Source organism: Microtus pennsylvanicus, chromosome 1 (genome assembly GCF_037038515.1).
Source record: "Microtus pennsylvanicus isolate mMicPen1 chromosome 1, mMicPen1.hap1, whole genome shotgun sequence".
NCBI classification, from domain to species: Eukaryota; Metazoa; Chordata; class Mammalia; order Rodentia; family Cricetidae; genus Microtus; species Microtus pennsylvanicus.
The window spans coordinates 70,515,163-70,533,080 of record NC_134579.1 but is presented as its reverse complement, the minus strand read 5'-3'; the positions used below and the strand labels follow the sequence as shown (position 1 = coordinate 70,533,080).

The following is a 17,918-nucleotide window of genomic DNA, read 5'->3' as shown; positions in this document are numbered from 1 at the left end:
ATTTCCATCCCCACCCCAGAGCTGGAAGAAAAGACTTTTCTGTGGTTTTAAGTCACTGTCGTAACGGTTAATAGCAGCCGTGGGAGCATACAACCACTAAGCCGTTCTCCGCTTTCTACTGACTCAGACTGGCCCAGAGAGCTGGATAAGACCGGCTCAGTTCTGCTCTACACTGGGACCACGTTTCCGGTCCACCTCAACTGGGTTCCCAGAGCCAGGCCCAGACATCCGGGTGCTTTTCCCTAAAGACTAGCGTCTATTCAGGCCTCTGGGGTCTACTTACCACTGTCACTTAAAGCAACTCCTTGACAGTCATCCGACTCAGTCTTAATCAGTTAAATTCCAACTGGGGACACGCTGCCGCTCTTGTTGACCTGAAAGCCAGGCTTACCATTGTTATAGCAATATGGTGGGCTGAGTGGGAGGGTTCAAGTCCCAAGGAGTGAGACAATTTGCCCAAACTACACTGAAGTAGAGACAGGTGACTGTTAGCAACATAATGAGGAAGAGTTTGGGGGATATTTACCCCGTTCCAATAGCGTTATAGAAAATATACTGTCTACATCGGCAAGGTCAAAGCGAAATGCAGCGGGGGAGTTTTGTATCCACTCAGCTTTGAACCTTTTCCCGTCGCCATCTGCTCCACTTGCTGGAAGGGGACTCATCGCTGCCACGCTCTCGTTTACCCTAGCTCGGCACCTCTTACTCATGAAAACTTTCAGATAAATTGATGAACCAGTGTCATGCCTCGGGGGAAAAAAATAAACCATTGGCTAAGCAACATTTGACAGCAGGAGTCACAGGGAAGCAGATGTCAACTTTGGGCTCCTACCAAGAGGACTGGCTCAGCAGAAAGCTGTTCTTAGATGCCTCGAAAAGAGAGAGCCCCAGGCAGGAAGGATTCCTGCAATGTGCAGGCGAGTGCAGAAGATACCCTTCTCTCACCCCACCCCCACCATCACTCATGCCTCGGCCTATGCTCATCTAGGGTTGTATCTTTTACAGGCAAATCCCCATTTCCTTCTCTTAAAAAGAGGACACACATTTTTGTAGCCACGGCATTGTGTATACCAGGCAAGTGTTTTCTCAGTGAGTTATAGCCCTGGCCCTCTGCACACTTTTGACGACTTCATAGGATCCAGGCCAAAAGCATGCACCCGGCCTTCTGAGAAGCCACAGGACAAAGGGGCAGACATACCCCTAAATAATTCAGAAACAAGACATGTTAGATGCTTGCTTGTTTTCCATTATAGCAATTGCGTTATTGTTTGTCTTTAGTTTTCCTGTCTGTTAGTTCCTTGTTAAGGAGGCTTGGCCTTTGTTACCAGAGAGTTTTTCTTAAGATGTAGAGACATGCTTTCTTGTCTTGGTTTGCCCTGATAACTGCCTGGATATATATAGTAACTTCTTGCAAAAAAAAAGAAAAAAAACACTTACGGAGCATTGCATGAATGTGTAATGTCAATCATAATCTTCAGCTATCAGCTTTATGCAAATGACTTCTAAACTAACACACACATCCTTTCCTCATCTGCCTGCCTCTTTGTCCCTCTGGCTTTCTGCTTTCTGATGTCGTTTTTAACTACTGTCTTTGTGGGTTATTTAAATGTTTCTTGTGTGTTTCTTCTTAGTTTCTCTCCATTATTATCAAATTAAGCCCCCACTCCAACTCAGGACCACAGTGTCTCTCTTGTTTTAAAGCTCTCTAGCTATCTTTCCCATCACCTGGTTTCCCCATCAGCACCACCAGCTCTGTCCCTTCTGATTTACCCTATACCGTGTGTCCTCACTCAACTTCTAATATTGATTGGACCATGTAACTGTCTTCACTAAATAATTCACGTAGAAATCATTGCCATCTGCATGCGTAGGAGGTCCCCAGTCCTGACACTGAGTCTTGAGGTCCTTCAGAATGACCTTCTAACTTCTTCAGTTTTGTTCAATGCACACACAGCCTCATTCAGAGGTCACCATTCCCTAAGACTGCTGTAGTACGGCCACACCCATCTCCGCTAGCACACATTTTGCTCAGAACTTACTGTTTCTTAGCCTCCAGAAGGAAGTGGAGCTCCTGCAATTTGGTATGGGGTGGCATGGGTTTTTTAAGAAAAAAAAAGTTATGTTGCCTGGCTGTGGTGATATACACCCTTGATCCCAGTACTTGGGAAACAGAAGCAGGAAAATCTCTGTGAGTTTGAGGCCAGTCTGGTCTACAAAGCAAGTTCTAGGACATCCAGAGCTTGTCTTGATGAACCAAAAAGTGGGGATGAATTTTTAATTTTTATAAATACAGAACTCTCTCTTCACAGAGTATGGAGAGTAATAGAAATTCATTGCACAAAGAGATAGAAATATAGTAAGGACCAAGATTCTAAATTAAATTCCCAGGAAAGTTGCCTGATGGGGGGAATGGTAAAGATGAAAGTAAAATGTTGCTCATCTCTACAAACCTCATAGTTTACAGCAAGAGAAAGGGAACTATATCAACATGGATGATGCGGGACAAGATGCACTCACCGAGAACAGATTCGAGAGAGAGGATATGAGGACATGCTAGATGGGCTGCTGCTGTCTCTAATTCTACCTCAGACCACAAAGAAAGTCTCTGATAAGGAGATACTGACTGACAGTCAAGGTTCACACTGGGCATTGGACTAGAAATAAGCCCCCTTTTGCTGAGAACGAGAGTCAGACATTGTAGGCTGGGAGGTTGAGTGTTTAAGGCAGGGAGCAGCTTAAAGGACAAGGCACAGGGCCATGGAAGTGCAGCTTCAGTGTGAGAACATGTCACCTAGATGAGACTGATAGAATGGTCATGATTAGGTCTACCTCCCGGGACAAAGATAAAACCACAGTGGCTTTTGAAGCAGAGCCCCTTGTTTCTTTCTTGAATTCTTGCTTGATGATCCAAGGATGCCAAGACACTTGGTGATATCAGGAGCTGGGAGGGCTTCTGTCTTGTTCCCAGCTTGACTCCCAGCTCAAAGTTGACATGATCAGTGCTAGGAGGAATTGAAAAGAGCATGACGCTATCGCTCTGACTAACAAAGAAACAGCTACTATTCTATTGCCCCAAATGGGAAGCAGGAGGCATTTCTGTGGTTGGAATACTATTCATGCTTCTGTCTGTGTTCCAACATAATTCTGGAGTGGAGTTTGCCTTACCTTGATTGCTTGTCATCCCATCACGGCCATGGATGAGAATGGTACTGTCCGGAATAGTTCGACTGAACAGATAAGCTTCCGAGCCTGGCTGTGAATGCCAGACCAGCTCTTTTCCTCTCTCCGCCCTTGTACAGACACCTTGACAAATAAGCACAAATGTATGCCTATTCAATCAGAAGCTATTATTGTCCTGGGTGTGTTCATGCACACCTGGAACTCAGAAGGCAAGGCAGGGGCCTAAGTTCCTGGCTAGGCTGAGCTATGTGGTGAAGCTTTGTATCAAAAGATTTCATCTACAATGAGCTATTAATTTATTAGCTCATTAATTTATTAATTTTTTGTGAGGTGGTTAAAGGAGAAGGATGTAATGTACTCACAAAAATGACAAAAGTTTAAGATTATTGATACATTATTTATCTTGAATTTATGATCTTCAATAGACACATGAATCAAAACACCACATCATAATTCATTAAAGGTACGGATACTATGGCAATACAACTTTTTAACTTTCTTTTTATTTATTCTCTGTATCTTTCACATCAGGCATTCTGATTCCACCCATCTCCCTCCGTCTCCCTACCCCAGAATAAAACAAAATGAAATTTAAGAGAAAAAAAGTGGGGGGAGAAAGGGAAAGCTGCAGTATGTCACAGCAAGTCACGCAGTAAACCCTTTAGCTATACATTTTTACATGCAGGAGTTTACCGCAAAGAATTGTTGGTTTGGTTGGAGGACCCTGCCCTCTGCTACGCCATTGACACTGGACCCTCCCTGGGACTCTTCCTGGACATTCTGCTGCTGCCCTATGTTCTGGAGATCCTGCAGTCCTGAATCCACAGGACTGACCCCACTCCCATCCTGTGCTCTGGCAGATCACAGATTGGGTGGATGCTAGAGTGGGCCAACCATAATCTTGGTTCTGGGCCTGGATAGTTGCAGGGTTGGTCAGCTCATCAGCTCTCCCCTGTCTTCACCACCAGGGGGAGCTCTCCAGCATTGCCCTGGCTAGTTCACCCCTTACAGTGATGAACAAGGGCCGGGGCCAGTTCTGCTGCTTTCATATCCTCAGGGTGTGTCCCCCACACCCATACCCTCAGGGTCAGCTCTACTGCGCTGCCCAGGTGAGGTGTCTGCCCCACTCTCCTGAGTGCTGCAGCTGATGAGGGGCAGGGACAGCCTCTCCTGCTCCTATGTCCTCAGGGCCAGCTCTCCCACCTGCCTCTGGTGTAGAAGGGTGGGTGGAAGGTATATGAAGGCATTGCCCACCCGCCCATGCCACCACTTGACAGATGAGTGATGGGGACAGCTCTCCCATGCTCACAACTTTGGGGCTGACTCACCCACACATCAGCCAACAGGGTTGGCTCTTTTGTGCTTTGTTTTCCCATGGGTGATAACGGGCTCAATCCTTTGACTGTCTTGTCTGAGTGCGGTGAAATTTCTGGAGCCCCAGCCATAACATTGCTTCCCATGCCTTCTGTCTTCTTTGTCAAGTAGCCTGTAACCGTCTGTCAAACAGCAATCAATGACGGACTTGCTTATTCAGTGGTATAAAGTGAGCAGAAAGAAAGACAAGGCATTTAAAGAGCAGGGCCTCAACTAATGCACACAACGCAGGGGCGGGCAGACTATACACAAACAAAACCAGGGTCTGCGGACAGAGCTGCTGAATAAACTTGCATGAGCTCTACAGGGGCTCTTGCGTAAGCTTTCTATTTTCTCCGCTGTTATTAATTCTTTCAGAATTTCGTATAATTTATTTTGATTATATTTACAAACTTCCCCATGAATGAAATGAAAGAGGGAAGACATGACTACCCCTCAAGTATGGAGAAGATTTTATTTTTTACTGCGGATAGAAGGGAGAAAGCAGGCAGAGGGAAAAGTCCAGGCTGAACATGGCTGGCAGACTAAACAGGACCATGAGAGGAGAGAGGGAGAAGGAGAGCAAGAGAGAAGCCAAGAAGTGACCTGGGTCAAGAGACCAAGAGACTGGAGTAGCCAAAATGGCTCAGTTATATAGGGATTGGGTTGAGGGAAGGGAATTGGAAGCCCAGCCCCTGAGGGTGAGCCGTTCCTCAGAGGTGTGGTGAGAATTGCTGAGAGGAACCATGGGTACTGAAGGATGCCAGGAGAGCTTTGGTAGCCAAAGGTACTGAATGAGACCTGTCTTGAGATTGAGACCTAGTTTCCAGCCTTCTGCTGATGAGAAAATGATGACAATCTCTTCTCTACCTACTTCTTGCTTGAAATCAGGACATCATCGTCAGGGAGCCCAGGAGGACTGGGCTGATGGTCAAAGGAGAGACCGGGAGACATCTGTTTCACTGGCTGCACGGGTTCTGCAGGACCCCTGGGCCTAGGGAAGTGCAGGCTGCTTTGGAGCCATCTGGGATGCAGGTTCCAAAACACCTTGGGCTGGCCCACTGCAGGCAGTGTTTGAGCCATCCACAGTTGACGGGAGATCTGCTGGGACAGATGTAGACTAGAGACAGAGGGTAGAGTTAGTTAAAGAGCTTAGGGGACAAATTTTATCTTGGGTGTCCACCTGATACGTCGAGGCCCATGGTCCTGGAAGCTGAGGGGAAGGGAGCAGTGTCATGACTGGGGGAAGATCTCACCCCTAGGTAGGAAAACTTAGTAGTATATACGCTCTGATGTGGCCTTCACTGGAGGGGAGTCTACCTTAAAGCAAACTAACTCTCCTCCCCCCACCACCCCGTAGCTACCAACCACCTGGAACACCTAAGCTAAGGGTGGGGCTTGTGTTGTAATTTTATCTGGTCTGAGCCTGTGAAGGTCTCATGCATGCTGCCTCAACTGTTGGGAGTTCATGTATGACTGCCAGTAGAAGAAGGGTCTCCCTGGAGCCATCCCTTGTCATGTCTATGACAGTTCCAACCTTTCTGCCCCCTTTTCTTTGATGACTCCTTGAAGGCAATGGTTCTGGGAGGGAGGGATGTGCTATAAACATTTCATTCAGGGCTGGGCACTCTGCGGTCTCTTATGCATTGCACCTTGGCCAGTTGTGGGTCTCTGTGTTAAGTGTCATGTACTACAAAAGGCAGCTCCTTTGATGGGGGTTCACTGGTGCACTAATACATGCACATACTGAGAAGTACTGATAAATTATTTATCAAGAAATGATGAATTAGGAGTCAAGTCAGCACTATACCCATTGAGCACAAATAATAGTAGATTCTTTTCTAGGGTCTATGACCTGTCTAGCCACAGATTCTTGTCCCCAGTGACAATGTCAGGTGCTAGTTTCAACTTACGGAGCAGGCCTTAAATCCAACCCAGAGGTTGGTTACTCTGATGCCATTCATGCTAATACTCCACCAGTGGGCATGTCTTGACAGGCAGGTCTTTGTCACAACTTTCTGGGTTCACTTCTGGATAAAGCTGATGGTTATTCTTCCCTGGTAGGATGCAAAGACCCTTCCAGTTTTGAGCTAGCTAGCTAGTAGGGATGAAACTTTCAGGGATGCCCCCAGGTTGATTTCACCATGTTCTAGGACTTGGGTGTGTGGTATCATCAGTAGTAGAGTCTTGCTGTTGCGTTCTGGAGGGTCCAATAGCATTGCCAATAACCGATGATGTTTGGGAGTCAGTAGGACCTCATTGACCAACAACTCCCTCCCTCCCCCCCCCTCTCTCTCTCTGTGTGTGTGTGTGTGTGTGTGTGTGTTAGAAAGCTTATACAGTAGCATGTTTCTATATTACTTTTTAAAAATGTCTTTAGCATTAGATTGTCCTTACCCCCACCTCCTCGTCTATCATGCCCTCCCATCCCTCTCTACATTAAATCCTTCTTGTACTATTATTATTCCATTTAACCCTTTAAATTACTGTCTTCTATCTACCCTCTCTCTAAATCTCCCAGCCATGGACCCTCACTAATTTTCTGACCTCTGTGGGTATTCCAAACGGAACATTTGTGGTTTAAAGGCATTGGTGATTACCTCTAAGTCACCAATAATGCATCCGTGTTTCATTAAGGAAAGAAATGAAAGCACTCCCCCTGGAGTCATTCGACCAAGAACAAGTCCAGCTTTGAATTATCTCCACCTGCATCTTCCATCTTCTGACTGTTGCGTGAGTCCCCATCTGCGACTGCCTGGAAAAGGCTGTCATGTAAATTTGTCTGTCCATGCATCTGTGCCTGTCCCTGTATGTGGAACTGTGTCTTCTGTCTGTGTGTTTCTTTCCTTAACAAAGAACTTCATCCTATCTTTATTGAACAGGCTAGAAAGCATCTCATGGGGATGGAATAAGGGGTAGGTTGCAGAAATCTTTAACAGAGTTTTCCAAGGCTGGAGTAACTGGTTGCAATTGATCCCAACTGAACCCGACTACAAGCATCATCATTTATCAAGCAATATCCATAAATGGTTGCTTTTAACTTCTGTATTTGCTGCTTTCAGCAAATGATACATGTGCATTGCTTATATCGGGGGCATAGAAGAGCACGCTACTTAAGATTACAGCTGTGTATTAGCTTAGGTTGCAAAAGTTGATTACATGGGAAATCCAAGGCAAATAAGGTTGGTTATTACATTGTGCTTTTAAAAACAGATTACTTTCTGTCTCCAGATGGTGCTGGGAAGCCAAGCTGTCACCCAGATATTAGGGGGTTGCTTCTGCTCTCTTGACAAGGTGTCACGGTCCTTGCAATGGCCTTTGAACTGAGCCTCATTATGTGCTCTTGTCTTGTGTAGGGTTTCTGTTGCTGTGATGAAACACTGTGACCAAAAGAAACTTGGAAAGGAAAGGAATTATTTCACTCACAATTCCTTGTAACAGTTCATCATCAAAAGCAGCGAGGGGAGGAACTCAAGCAGGGCGGGATCCTCGAGGCAGGAGTTGATGCAGAGGCCTTTGAAGGGTGCTTAGTCCTTAGGACTTGCTCAGCCTACTTCTTTTAGACCCTAGTACCACCATGCCAGGGATGGCACCATCCACAATTGACTGGCTGTCCCCCACCAGTCACTAATTAAGAAAATGTCCCACAGGCCTGATCTTATTGGGGCATTTCTCAGTTGAGGTTCCCTCTCAGATGACTTTAGCTTGTGTCAGATTGACATAAAACCAACCAACACAACTTGACACACAAACATCACTTTTCAATTAGAAGCCTTCCTTTCTCTTTTATCCTCAGTATGACACATTAATATTCGTATCACAATATAAAACATAAATAACTTTTAAAGTGTAAGTCTTTATAAATTCAAACACATTACAAGTTCAGTTAAAAATCCTAAATCTCTTCTAAAAGTTCAAAGTCTCTCCACTGTGGGCGCCTATAAAAATCAAAACTAAACGAAATGCTTTCTTAATTCAAGAGGAAAGAACCAGAGCACAGCTACAATCTTTAAAAACAGCAAAACCCTACGTCAGCAGTGTAACTAGCTCAGTGTTTGCTCTCTGGGATTCACTCACAATCTTCCGTGCTCCTCCAAGGGGCTTGGGTCATTTCTCTAGCTCCACCCCTTACGACACGCACAGTTTGTCTTCCAGGATCCAGGTGGCTCCACTCCACTGCTGCTGCTGTTCTTGGTGGTCATCCCATAGTTCTCCAAAATGCTGGGGTCTTCTGCAACTGGGCTGCACTTTCACCAATAGCCTCTCCTAGGCTCTCTTCATGGTGCCAAACCTCGACTTCTCTCCATGACCTCTTCAATCTTGGGCCCTCAACTGCCACTGAGGTTGCATCTTCACCAGTGGCCTCTCCTGGCCTCGTGCAGTACCAAGTCTCAACAGCTCTCTATGACCCCTTCATGCCTTTAAAACCAGTACCACCTGGATGACTCTTATACTACCAAGTGTGGCTTCCTGAGTGAGGTCCAACCCTGGCCGCCTCTGGAACACAGCTGCTGTGTGCTCTTAGGAATGATTTTCCAGAAGATTTCACATCAATAACTCTGGTCCCTTAATCACTGCTAACTTCTCAGCTCTGGCTAAATCAGCATCAACTGTCCCAATAACTTGAAGATTTGACTGTATGGTGCTGGTCTCTTGTTAATCATGTTAATAGTGATTCTTCAGCTCCAACTGACCAGACACCACAGAATCTTGACACAAATGACCCAAAAGAGGTTTTGCTTCCCTAGGAAACTTCACAAACTAGGCCTGAATCATCTGTACTGTTCTCAATATTCTTATCTTTCAAGCTACTGCAGAGCAGCTCACCAAGCACTAAACACTCAGTGTGCCTTGCTTGTACAAAATTCCAAAGTCCTTCCACAATCCTCCCCAAAACAACACTTTCAGGTAAGTAGCAAAAATACCCCACAGTCTTGGTACCAGTCTGTCTTAGGGTTTCTGTTGCTGTGATGTAGCATCATGACCAAAAAGCAAGTTGGGGACTGTGATGAAATTGCTATAGACCCTGGGTACTTTTAAAGTTAGACTTAATGCATTCATGTATTATGATATGGTTACAAGCCTATGGGAGGGCAGAATGCATGGTTTGAAAGAAAATGACCCCACAGGCTCATAGGGAGTGGCACTTTTAGGAGATGTGGCCTTGTTGAAGTAGGTGTGGCTTTGTTGGAGGAAGTGTGTCACTAGGAGACAGGCTTTGTGGTATCACTGTAAGTTGTTCTTCATCCTTTTGGCCCCCAATACCCAATACAGAGTTACTATTTAATTAGCATGGTTGACTAATTCTTGTCCTGTTGAGTACAATATTTCTTTTCTTACCTTCCTTAACCCCCAAGAACAAATTGCATGTATTAAAATTCCTCCAGTAGAGACGAGAAGGGAATCTTGACTTTGAGCCATCATTCATGTTTTATTTATTCCTAATAACTGACAATTTATATGCTAGAGTTACTGACACAGGAAATTGAGGCTTAGTGAGTTCAATATTGTAAGCCTTTTTAATTGCCTGGAAGCTGGTACTGGAACCCAGAATGCCAAGAAGTATAGAATTAAGCCTGGTGGTCAAGACCTATGGGGTGGGGTATAGCAGCAATGAGGCATCTGATGGCGACATGTCACAAACACAACATGGGACATGGTAGCCAAGGGATGTGAGGTGGAGTAGGCAGTGAAGAAGAGTGAGAAGACAGCGTTCAACAAAGCACAGAGAGTGTTGGTTAAGCCGTGTGGGGTTGGGTAGCACAGTGCCAGAGAACAGAACACAGCATGCAACCAACATGGCGTAGGAAATGGTGGCCAAGCAGTGTGGGGTGGAGTAAGGCAATGAAGGGGGATAAGCAAACAATACTCGACATGACATGGGGCATTGTGGACAGATTCTGAGGAGTCGGGCAGAGAGCCAAGGAAAGACAAGAAGAGAGCACCAGATTGTGAAGAAGCAGAAGACCTGGGTTTGGCCAGGCTGATTTGGTAGGGAGAGCCTGGTGGTCAGATAGCCTGGTTTGTTTGTCTGGAGCTCCGTGTAAAAGCTTGGAAACCCATAAAGACTGAGAGTTCAGATGTGGTAAAAACCCAAGTTGTGAGGAGAAAGTTGGGAAGAGGGGATCTTGGACACCCCAAGCATGTAAAGGATGAATGAGAGGGAATGTCCCCAAAGAATATTGCAATGGAGAGGGATGATGATTAAATATGAAGAGCCAGTGCCATACAGCCACTATAGAAGTTCCTAGATAAAAAACTAAAAATAGAAGTTGGTATATACTCCAAAGAATCTAAGTCAGAGAACCACAGAATTGCCTAAGCACCCATGTTTATTATGATAGTATTTACAATAGTCAAGTGGACAAAGTGCCCGCTAACAGATCAATGAACAAAGAAGAATATGTGACATGCACACAATGGAATATAGTCAGTCATGAAGCAAAATGAAATCATGCCATTTCCTGGGAAGTGGATGGGACTGGAGATCATATTAAGCTAAATAAGTTAGACGAAGAGAGGGAGGTATCATATGTTTTCCCCCATGTGTGAAATGGAGATTTTTAAACACAAATATGAAAGCAGGAAAGGGATGGCTTGGGGACGAGGGCACCAGTTGTTGGAGGGACAAGGAAAGGTGACAGATGGGTGGGTGTGGTCTAAATATATGATTCTTGTGTATGGGAACATGAGAGTGAAACTCGCTTTTTCAATTAACAGAGCAGTTACAGAAAAAGGGGCCTGTGAAAGGCTGCAGACACAGGAGACAGACACAAACAGAGAAGCAGCCAATGTTTTGATCATGAAGTATGGAGTGCTGGCTGTAGGGGCAGAGAAACGAGATTTAATGAATTAAAGAGGACATATGTCTTGGAAGCAAATATAATCTATTCCCTCAATCCTGAAAGGGTAAAAACATCGCCGTGGTTGGAAGAGGACAGATGTCAAGTCAGGGAACAATCTCACTATAGTTAAACATGAAAATGAAGAAATCATTCTTTTCTGAGAAAAACTAGCTAGTGGAAAAGCTTTTCTTCTGGAAACGCCCCGCCTTGTTTCTCTTCACCTATTCTAGCTTCCTTGCCCGGCATCCATTTTTTCCAGCAGGGTTTCCTCCCTCTAAAGCAGTGGCCAAATGCCCCAGCTTTGCTGATCATCTGAGGCATGACCTATCCCCTTTGACAGAATTTTGGCAATCTGTTTCTAGACACAAAAACCACATTTTAGCAAGAGATGCAGGCTGGCGCCTCTTTATCCAGTCCTGTCACTCAGTGTTGCCTTGAGGTTCCCAGGGTAGACAAAGCAGGGGATGGAAGCCCTCTGGAAATTTCTTGATACCCAAACCTTTGGTGTTCTTCTTCCTAGAAATCATCCTTGTCTGCCATTGAGCAATTGTCCCTTTGGGGACAAATTCTGTAAAAGTCTAACTGAGCTCAGAACTACTAAGGAACAGTTTGTATTTCATCTTAATTAATTTAAATTTAAACAGCCACACATGGCCAATGGCTAACCCATTGGGGTGTGTGCCAATGACCATCCAGCCCCCTCCAACCCACCCCCATTTCCACCCCTCCCACCTCCACTCTTATCCCAGACCTAGCACCAGAGTGCAATCTTGAGCCTTTCACAGCACTAGAAGCCAGATGCCCAGGAGGACCAGGTGACTGTCTCTGTGTACTGAATGGAAGGTAGGCACGAGGCACTACTGTCTCCAAGGAAAACCACGCAGGACAGCTAGAGAGAACTGAAAGTGAACATGAGGGTATGACAGGATCAAGAGGAGACCTAAGGCTACGAACAGAAAGCAAAAGAAGGGCTGGAGGTGGCTGCAGAGCAAGGAATGAAGGGGACAAGACAGCCCTGTAGACTTCAGAATCATGCCGAAGCCCAGCAAGCTCCCCAAATTCCCACCTCTCCCTCCTTCCCCTCGTTGCTGTCAAATTAGCAGAAGGACCACTGAGCACCTCCGAGGGCAGCTTCCTCGTTTGGTAGACGAGTGAGCAGGGTGCAAATGATTGAACTTGCAGCAGAATCAAGAAACCGAGTCCTCAGTCTCAACCCCACGTTCCCTCTCTCCCCCGCCCCCCCATTCTAACCAGCTTCCCTAAAGAAAGCCAGAGCGGCCTCGGAAGAACTGCAGATAGACAATAACCAGGCAGAGGGTACCCCAAAACAGACACCAGCGAAATGAGAAGAAGTTGTAGACAAAACCGGCCTGGCCTTTCCTCTTGGAGGCATCGGTATAGGCAGCGTCCTCCTCCAGCAGCTTCTCACTGGGCTTCCAGTGCACGATGCCTTCCTGGCAGGCCTCGCAGAACTCGCTGCGATGCAGCCCGCTGTCCGGTCGGCTGGCCACGTGGATGCGGTACTGGCCACCATCTTCCTCGTAGCACTGCTCCCGCAGGCTGGTGATGAGGTTGTCCACCAGGCCCTCGATGTTCTCCTCCAGCATGCTGGACTCGTCCAGCCTTGAGGTGCCGCACTGGTAGCACAGCTGCTTGAACACACGCATGCGCACCGAACCAACACGCTGGGCGCGGTCAAGGTGCATATGGAAGAGGATGACTACATTAGCCGACTGCCAGGTGTGCCAGCACCAGGAGCAGTGGAACCTGGCAGGAAAGAAAGGAGGAATAGAGCAGGTGAGACTCTCATGGACAGTCAGAGCTGGGGAGCACAGGAAAGAAAAGACCAGAGCGTTAGAAGCTGAAAATGGAAGAACCTGTTTACCAGTCTGTGGGTTCATTATCAGTGGAGGTAACCAGCCACTATCTCCTCCTAGTGGTCACCCTGGGGGACCCGAGTAGCCTCCTTAGCCTAGCACTGGAGCCATTGGGTAACCAGTCCGTTGTCATCTGGAAGCTGCCTCCTGTGCGCCCTCCTATGGCTTCTGCCCTCCTCCCAGCCTATTGCAGAGTGGCGTCTGGCCAACCTTCAAAGACAGTATGGCTCTCCTTCTCTGCAACTCGTTTCTCATCTGCTACCTGCAGCCTGATGGTGTCTGTGTTGGACTTGCTCAGGCATCAATCTGAAAAGGAATGGCAACGTCACCCTCTGACTCCTGAATTTGGCCTGCTCTGAGGAGATGATGAACAAGTTCAGATCCTAGCACATTGTAGGACTGTAGTAAGCTCTCCAGAAAAGCAGGATAGATTGACAGCCTGCAATAGACAGGATCAGTGAGAATGCTAAGTTGGATTCTTACACCTTCATTGCCCGTAACGAGTCACCCCAGGCACCGCAGTGATCCTGTGTGAGACGGGAAAAGTAGACTCTGTTCCCTTGCATTCCCACCCTAACCGCAACTTTCACGCAGGCCACTTTGTCTAATCTAGACTCCTAGAGTCACCACCTCAGACAGCTGGAGGGCAGTGGTCTGGGGCTCACCTGCCAAGCCCTGCTCCTCCTACACGCCTGTGATGGAGCACTCCTTAACTCCAGGGAGGCACCTGTGACCCTGAAATGTCCTCTTGTATGCCCCTGCTCACAAAAGCTTCAGAGGAGCTTGCATGTCCACCGGGCCGTTTCTGTTCTCATGGCTGGGTCTGCCTAAATCCACTGTACAAAGGCTTCAAAGGACCTCTGATGAAGAACTCAATCAATGTAGCCAGCACCAACTGTGTTTTAAGAGCTACTCAGCCACTGTGGAATAACAGTGACAGCAAAGCAGCCTCTGACCCCTGAAAGTCACTGACAGCATGAGCATTGAACGATGTGTTACCCAAGACATAGTCCAAAGGGAAGGGGAATCGGGCTGGCCCTGGATAGGAAGGCTCCCTCTCTTCTCCATCCCTGCAATGTCGGGCCTGAGATTTAATACATCTGAAAGATTAAAAGCCAAAGGGCTTTGCACAGAATGACTGTGTTTCAGTTCTTCCTGAGGCTGGCTGGAACTGAGCCCTGAGATAAGAAGCTCTAAGAGCCTTCGGAGCTGTCCCTAAACTCCGGAAGCCCCACTTACCTGTTCCAGCCCTCTACACATTGTCCTCCAAGAGGTTCAAACGCTTCCTGTTTTCAGTCTCCTATATCTTTTTCAATAAGTCAATCCAGAATTATTTCCCCTCTCTCAAGTCAATCCCCACATCTCCAGAAGTACCTGACGTGGGAGAGCATTTTGGGAGCAATGAGACTGAAGCATAGGAAATAAGAGAACACACAGCTACTTAGAGGACCACCCAGCGCCCAGTGTCTATAACAGGTGCCAACATAAATCAGTCAACCTCTGGTCTCTGAGCTACGTCAATGCAGGTTTGCATGGCCTGTGGTAAGACTCCAGATGCTCAGTCCCCACCCATAATCTGCCTCTTTCTACTCCCACCCTCATGCCGTTCTCTACCCAAGATGCTTCACATCCATACACTATGGACAACCCTTGCTCTGTTCACACCTCCACAACATAGTCACCAGCTGGTCTCACATGAATCCAAATGACCAAAGAGGAGGACTGGTTAGCGCTCCTGCAGGTGGCCTGGAGGCTGTGTGAGCGGGAAACTGTGACCCCAGTCCCAAGGCATCCGTCTGAAGGGGAAATGATGTCGGCTTTAGAAAGCCGCAAGGGACACTCGGCATGGTGGGAAGTGAGGAACACTTAGAAAGTGAAGAGTCTCTATTGTCTGATGCAGGTGGGAGAGCTGGCCCTGTGGTCATAAGCATGGGAACCCTATCTCTGACCCCCACCAACTGCAACACTCAGGAGAGCAAGCACTGCATCTCACCAGGACAGCGCAATAGAACCAACACGGTTTGCTCAGGTATTGCAAAATTTCAGAGCCAACCCTGAAATTGTGAGCATGGGAGAGCTATTCCCATTACCCACTGGTCTTGTGGCCGCATGTCCCCTCCCCCACTTCCATCAGTGCCTGGAGCAGGTGGGAGAGCTGGCCCTGTGGTCATAAGAGCAGGAGAGACAACCCTGTTATTGCAGGTGTGTGTGAGCCATCGCCAAAGTTGTAAACATGGGAGAGCTGTCCCCATTTCTCATCCGGCCGGCCAACCTTACAGCTACCCAGGCCTAGACCCAGGGTTATGATGTGGCCCACCCCAACATCCACCCACCTGTGGCCTACTGAAGCATGTGGAGGAACCTGACCTGCAGACCCAAAGTTGCAGGATCTCCACAGTACAGGGCAACAACAGGAATTCCAGGAAGAGTCCCCGTGAGGACCGAGCATCCACCATGTAGGAGAAACCAGAGACTTCAAACCAGACCAAGGACTCTTTGCATTGAACACTTGCAGTGAAAGCTACATGGACAAAGGGGTTTATGGCATGACTCACTGTGTCACATTGCAGCGTCCGTGATGAGAATTTTAACTCTTTTCCCTTCTAAAATATTTTTCATTTTTTTCTTAAATTTTGCTTTATTTGGGGGGAGAGGCGGTGGTTCGGGGTTGAAGGACAGATGCAAAGGGACAGGGGAATGAATGCGATCAAGATACATGATGTAATAGACACACAGACTACATTTTGAAAAAGTCATCATAAAATGAAAAGAAGCAAAAAAGAAAGAGAGTCTAGGGGAACCCCTGCCTGGGGTCAACAGTTTCATCACCCATTCAGAGTGAAGTTGGAAGGGTTTGAGTGATATGCTCAGAGGAACTGAGGTGTGAAAACTGGGAGACAGAGAAAGAAGAGGGTATGCCCAAGTCCACAGAGCTATGGAATCAAGTTCTCAAATGAACCATGTGTTCAATAACTTATTCTGTCTTCAAGTCCAGTTGCATTTGACAGCAGACAGACATGGGAGGACCAGAGCACAAGTCCCCCGACTCCTAGCTTGCCATGGCATCTCCTCTCCATTCCAACTACATTAAGTGCCTAAAGAATTACTAAAGAATTACCACTCTTGATCTTTTTATGGAAAATTGATATTCAAATACAGAACACAATTTGCTCCGAGTAATGGGGGAGTCTGAAGAGCTGTGGTTAGAAGCCAAGCCTCTGTGGCTATCGATTCCCTGCTTGTCACCTGAGCTGACATGGTGACACCCAGTGCCGGACCAGATCTGGAAAGTCTGTGGACCCTCCCCAGCAAGGGGGAGGTGCTGCACACACAACCCTCCCGCCAGCCTCTCACCTGCCTGAGGCATGCTGCTCCAGATACTGCTTCCAGCCCGGGCCCAGTTCGTTGGGCTTGAGGTTGGGGTCTATGATGAGCTCCCAGCTGTCAGCTGGCTTTGCCACCTCCATCTTCTCATAGAAGACCTTCTTCCACTCGCAAGTGGTCAGGCTGGTGGACATGATCCCGCTGGCCTGGGTGGAAATGTGAGCCCTGTCTGAGGAAGAACACAGAAAGCGTGGATGGATGCAGCCCGGGCAGTCTCTGTGGTCCAAAAAGCCTCACCCACAAGACCCAGCTCCCTCTTTTGTCACCCTGGAAGCTGTTGCTATGGCAGCCAGGCAGGTACCAGGAGCCAGAGCTAGGGAGGAGGAAAGTCCCAAGTGGGAGTTGCAGGGTTCTGAACTAGATCATAGAGGCAAACTGAGTAGGAATACTGACCAGGTGGAAAAAGCAGGTAGGCGGTGAGCCCCAGCCCAAACTGCCTGGGGCTGACAGAGGTCCCCAGGGGACAAAGACTATGTGGTGGCCCTGTTCACCCCATTGCTCTTCTACACTTTCTCCAGCTGTGTGCTATGGCAACCGTGGTACCCTAGGGAGCCCCGGAGAAACAGGATGGAGGTAAGGAACCTGATGCTCCCACACTGTTGATGCTCTATGACCACTGTTCGTTGCGTACCAAACACAAGCTACTTGACCTATCCATTAGCCCAGACAGACCAGAAACCAGGCTTACATAACCTCCAAAAGTTCATCCCCAGTTCAGATCCAGGCCTTCCCAAATGATGCCTCTTCCTTTGATTGTTGTAAGAGTAACTAAGCTCTGGGCAGAGTGATTAAGAGAGGAATGACACTTAGCCCTCCGCTGGAGAATTCTCGCTCCAGTTGGTGAGACAGAAGTAATGTAATACACCATGAAAAGCACAATGAGGGCAATTCAGACTACATGGTTGCAACATCCACACCCTGCTCCCAAGGCTCACTGAAGCTGCTGATAGGGGAGCTATTTCCTTCCGAGATGCAGGTTGCTGCTGCCTCAGCTGCTGCAGGGCAGGCAACAGAACACCTTAGCTCCCTGATGCCCAAGTTAAATTCTTTAGAGACCAGAGGGGACTTAACTCTATGCTTGCATAATCCAGGCGAAGGTGATTTCTCCACAAAGGGGAGGCAATCTTGGGCAGGGAGATCCCCGGTAGGCGTGATGTTATACCTGGGCTCTGCTCAGAAAGCTGTGAGGGTTCCATGATGCCTGTTGTCTGTCAGTTGTAAGTTCTTTAACGAAAGCTCCGGCTCCCTAGAACCCTGGAGACAGCCGAAGTGTGCAGAA

The 17,918-nt window shown here is 47.4% G+C and overlaps 1 protein-coding gene across 1 annotated transcript; it reads right to left on the bottom strand.

Annotated features, from left to right (window-relative positions):
- Nucleotides 1–9,948: 9,948 nt before the first annotated feature.
- Nucleotides 9,949–16,868, bottom strand: Rtp2 (receptor transporter protein 2). Its single transcript, XM_075955805.1, has 2 exons — nt 16,610–16,868; nt 9,949–13,145 (listed from the first exon to the last, which is right to left on the bottom strand). Exons 1-2 carry the CDS (start codon nt 16,771–16,773, stop codon nt 12,638–12,640), a joined length of 672 nt encoding a protein of 223 aa, XP_075811920.1. The 5' UTR covers nt 16,774–16,868; the 3' UTR covers nt 9,949–12,637.
- Between the last annotated feature and the right edge of the window lie 1,050 nt (nt 16,869–17,918).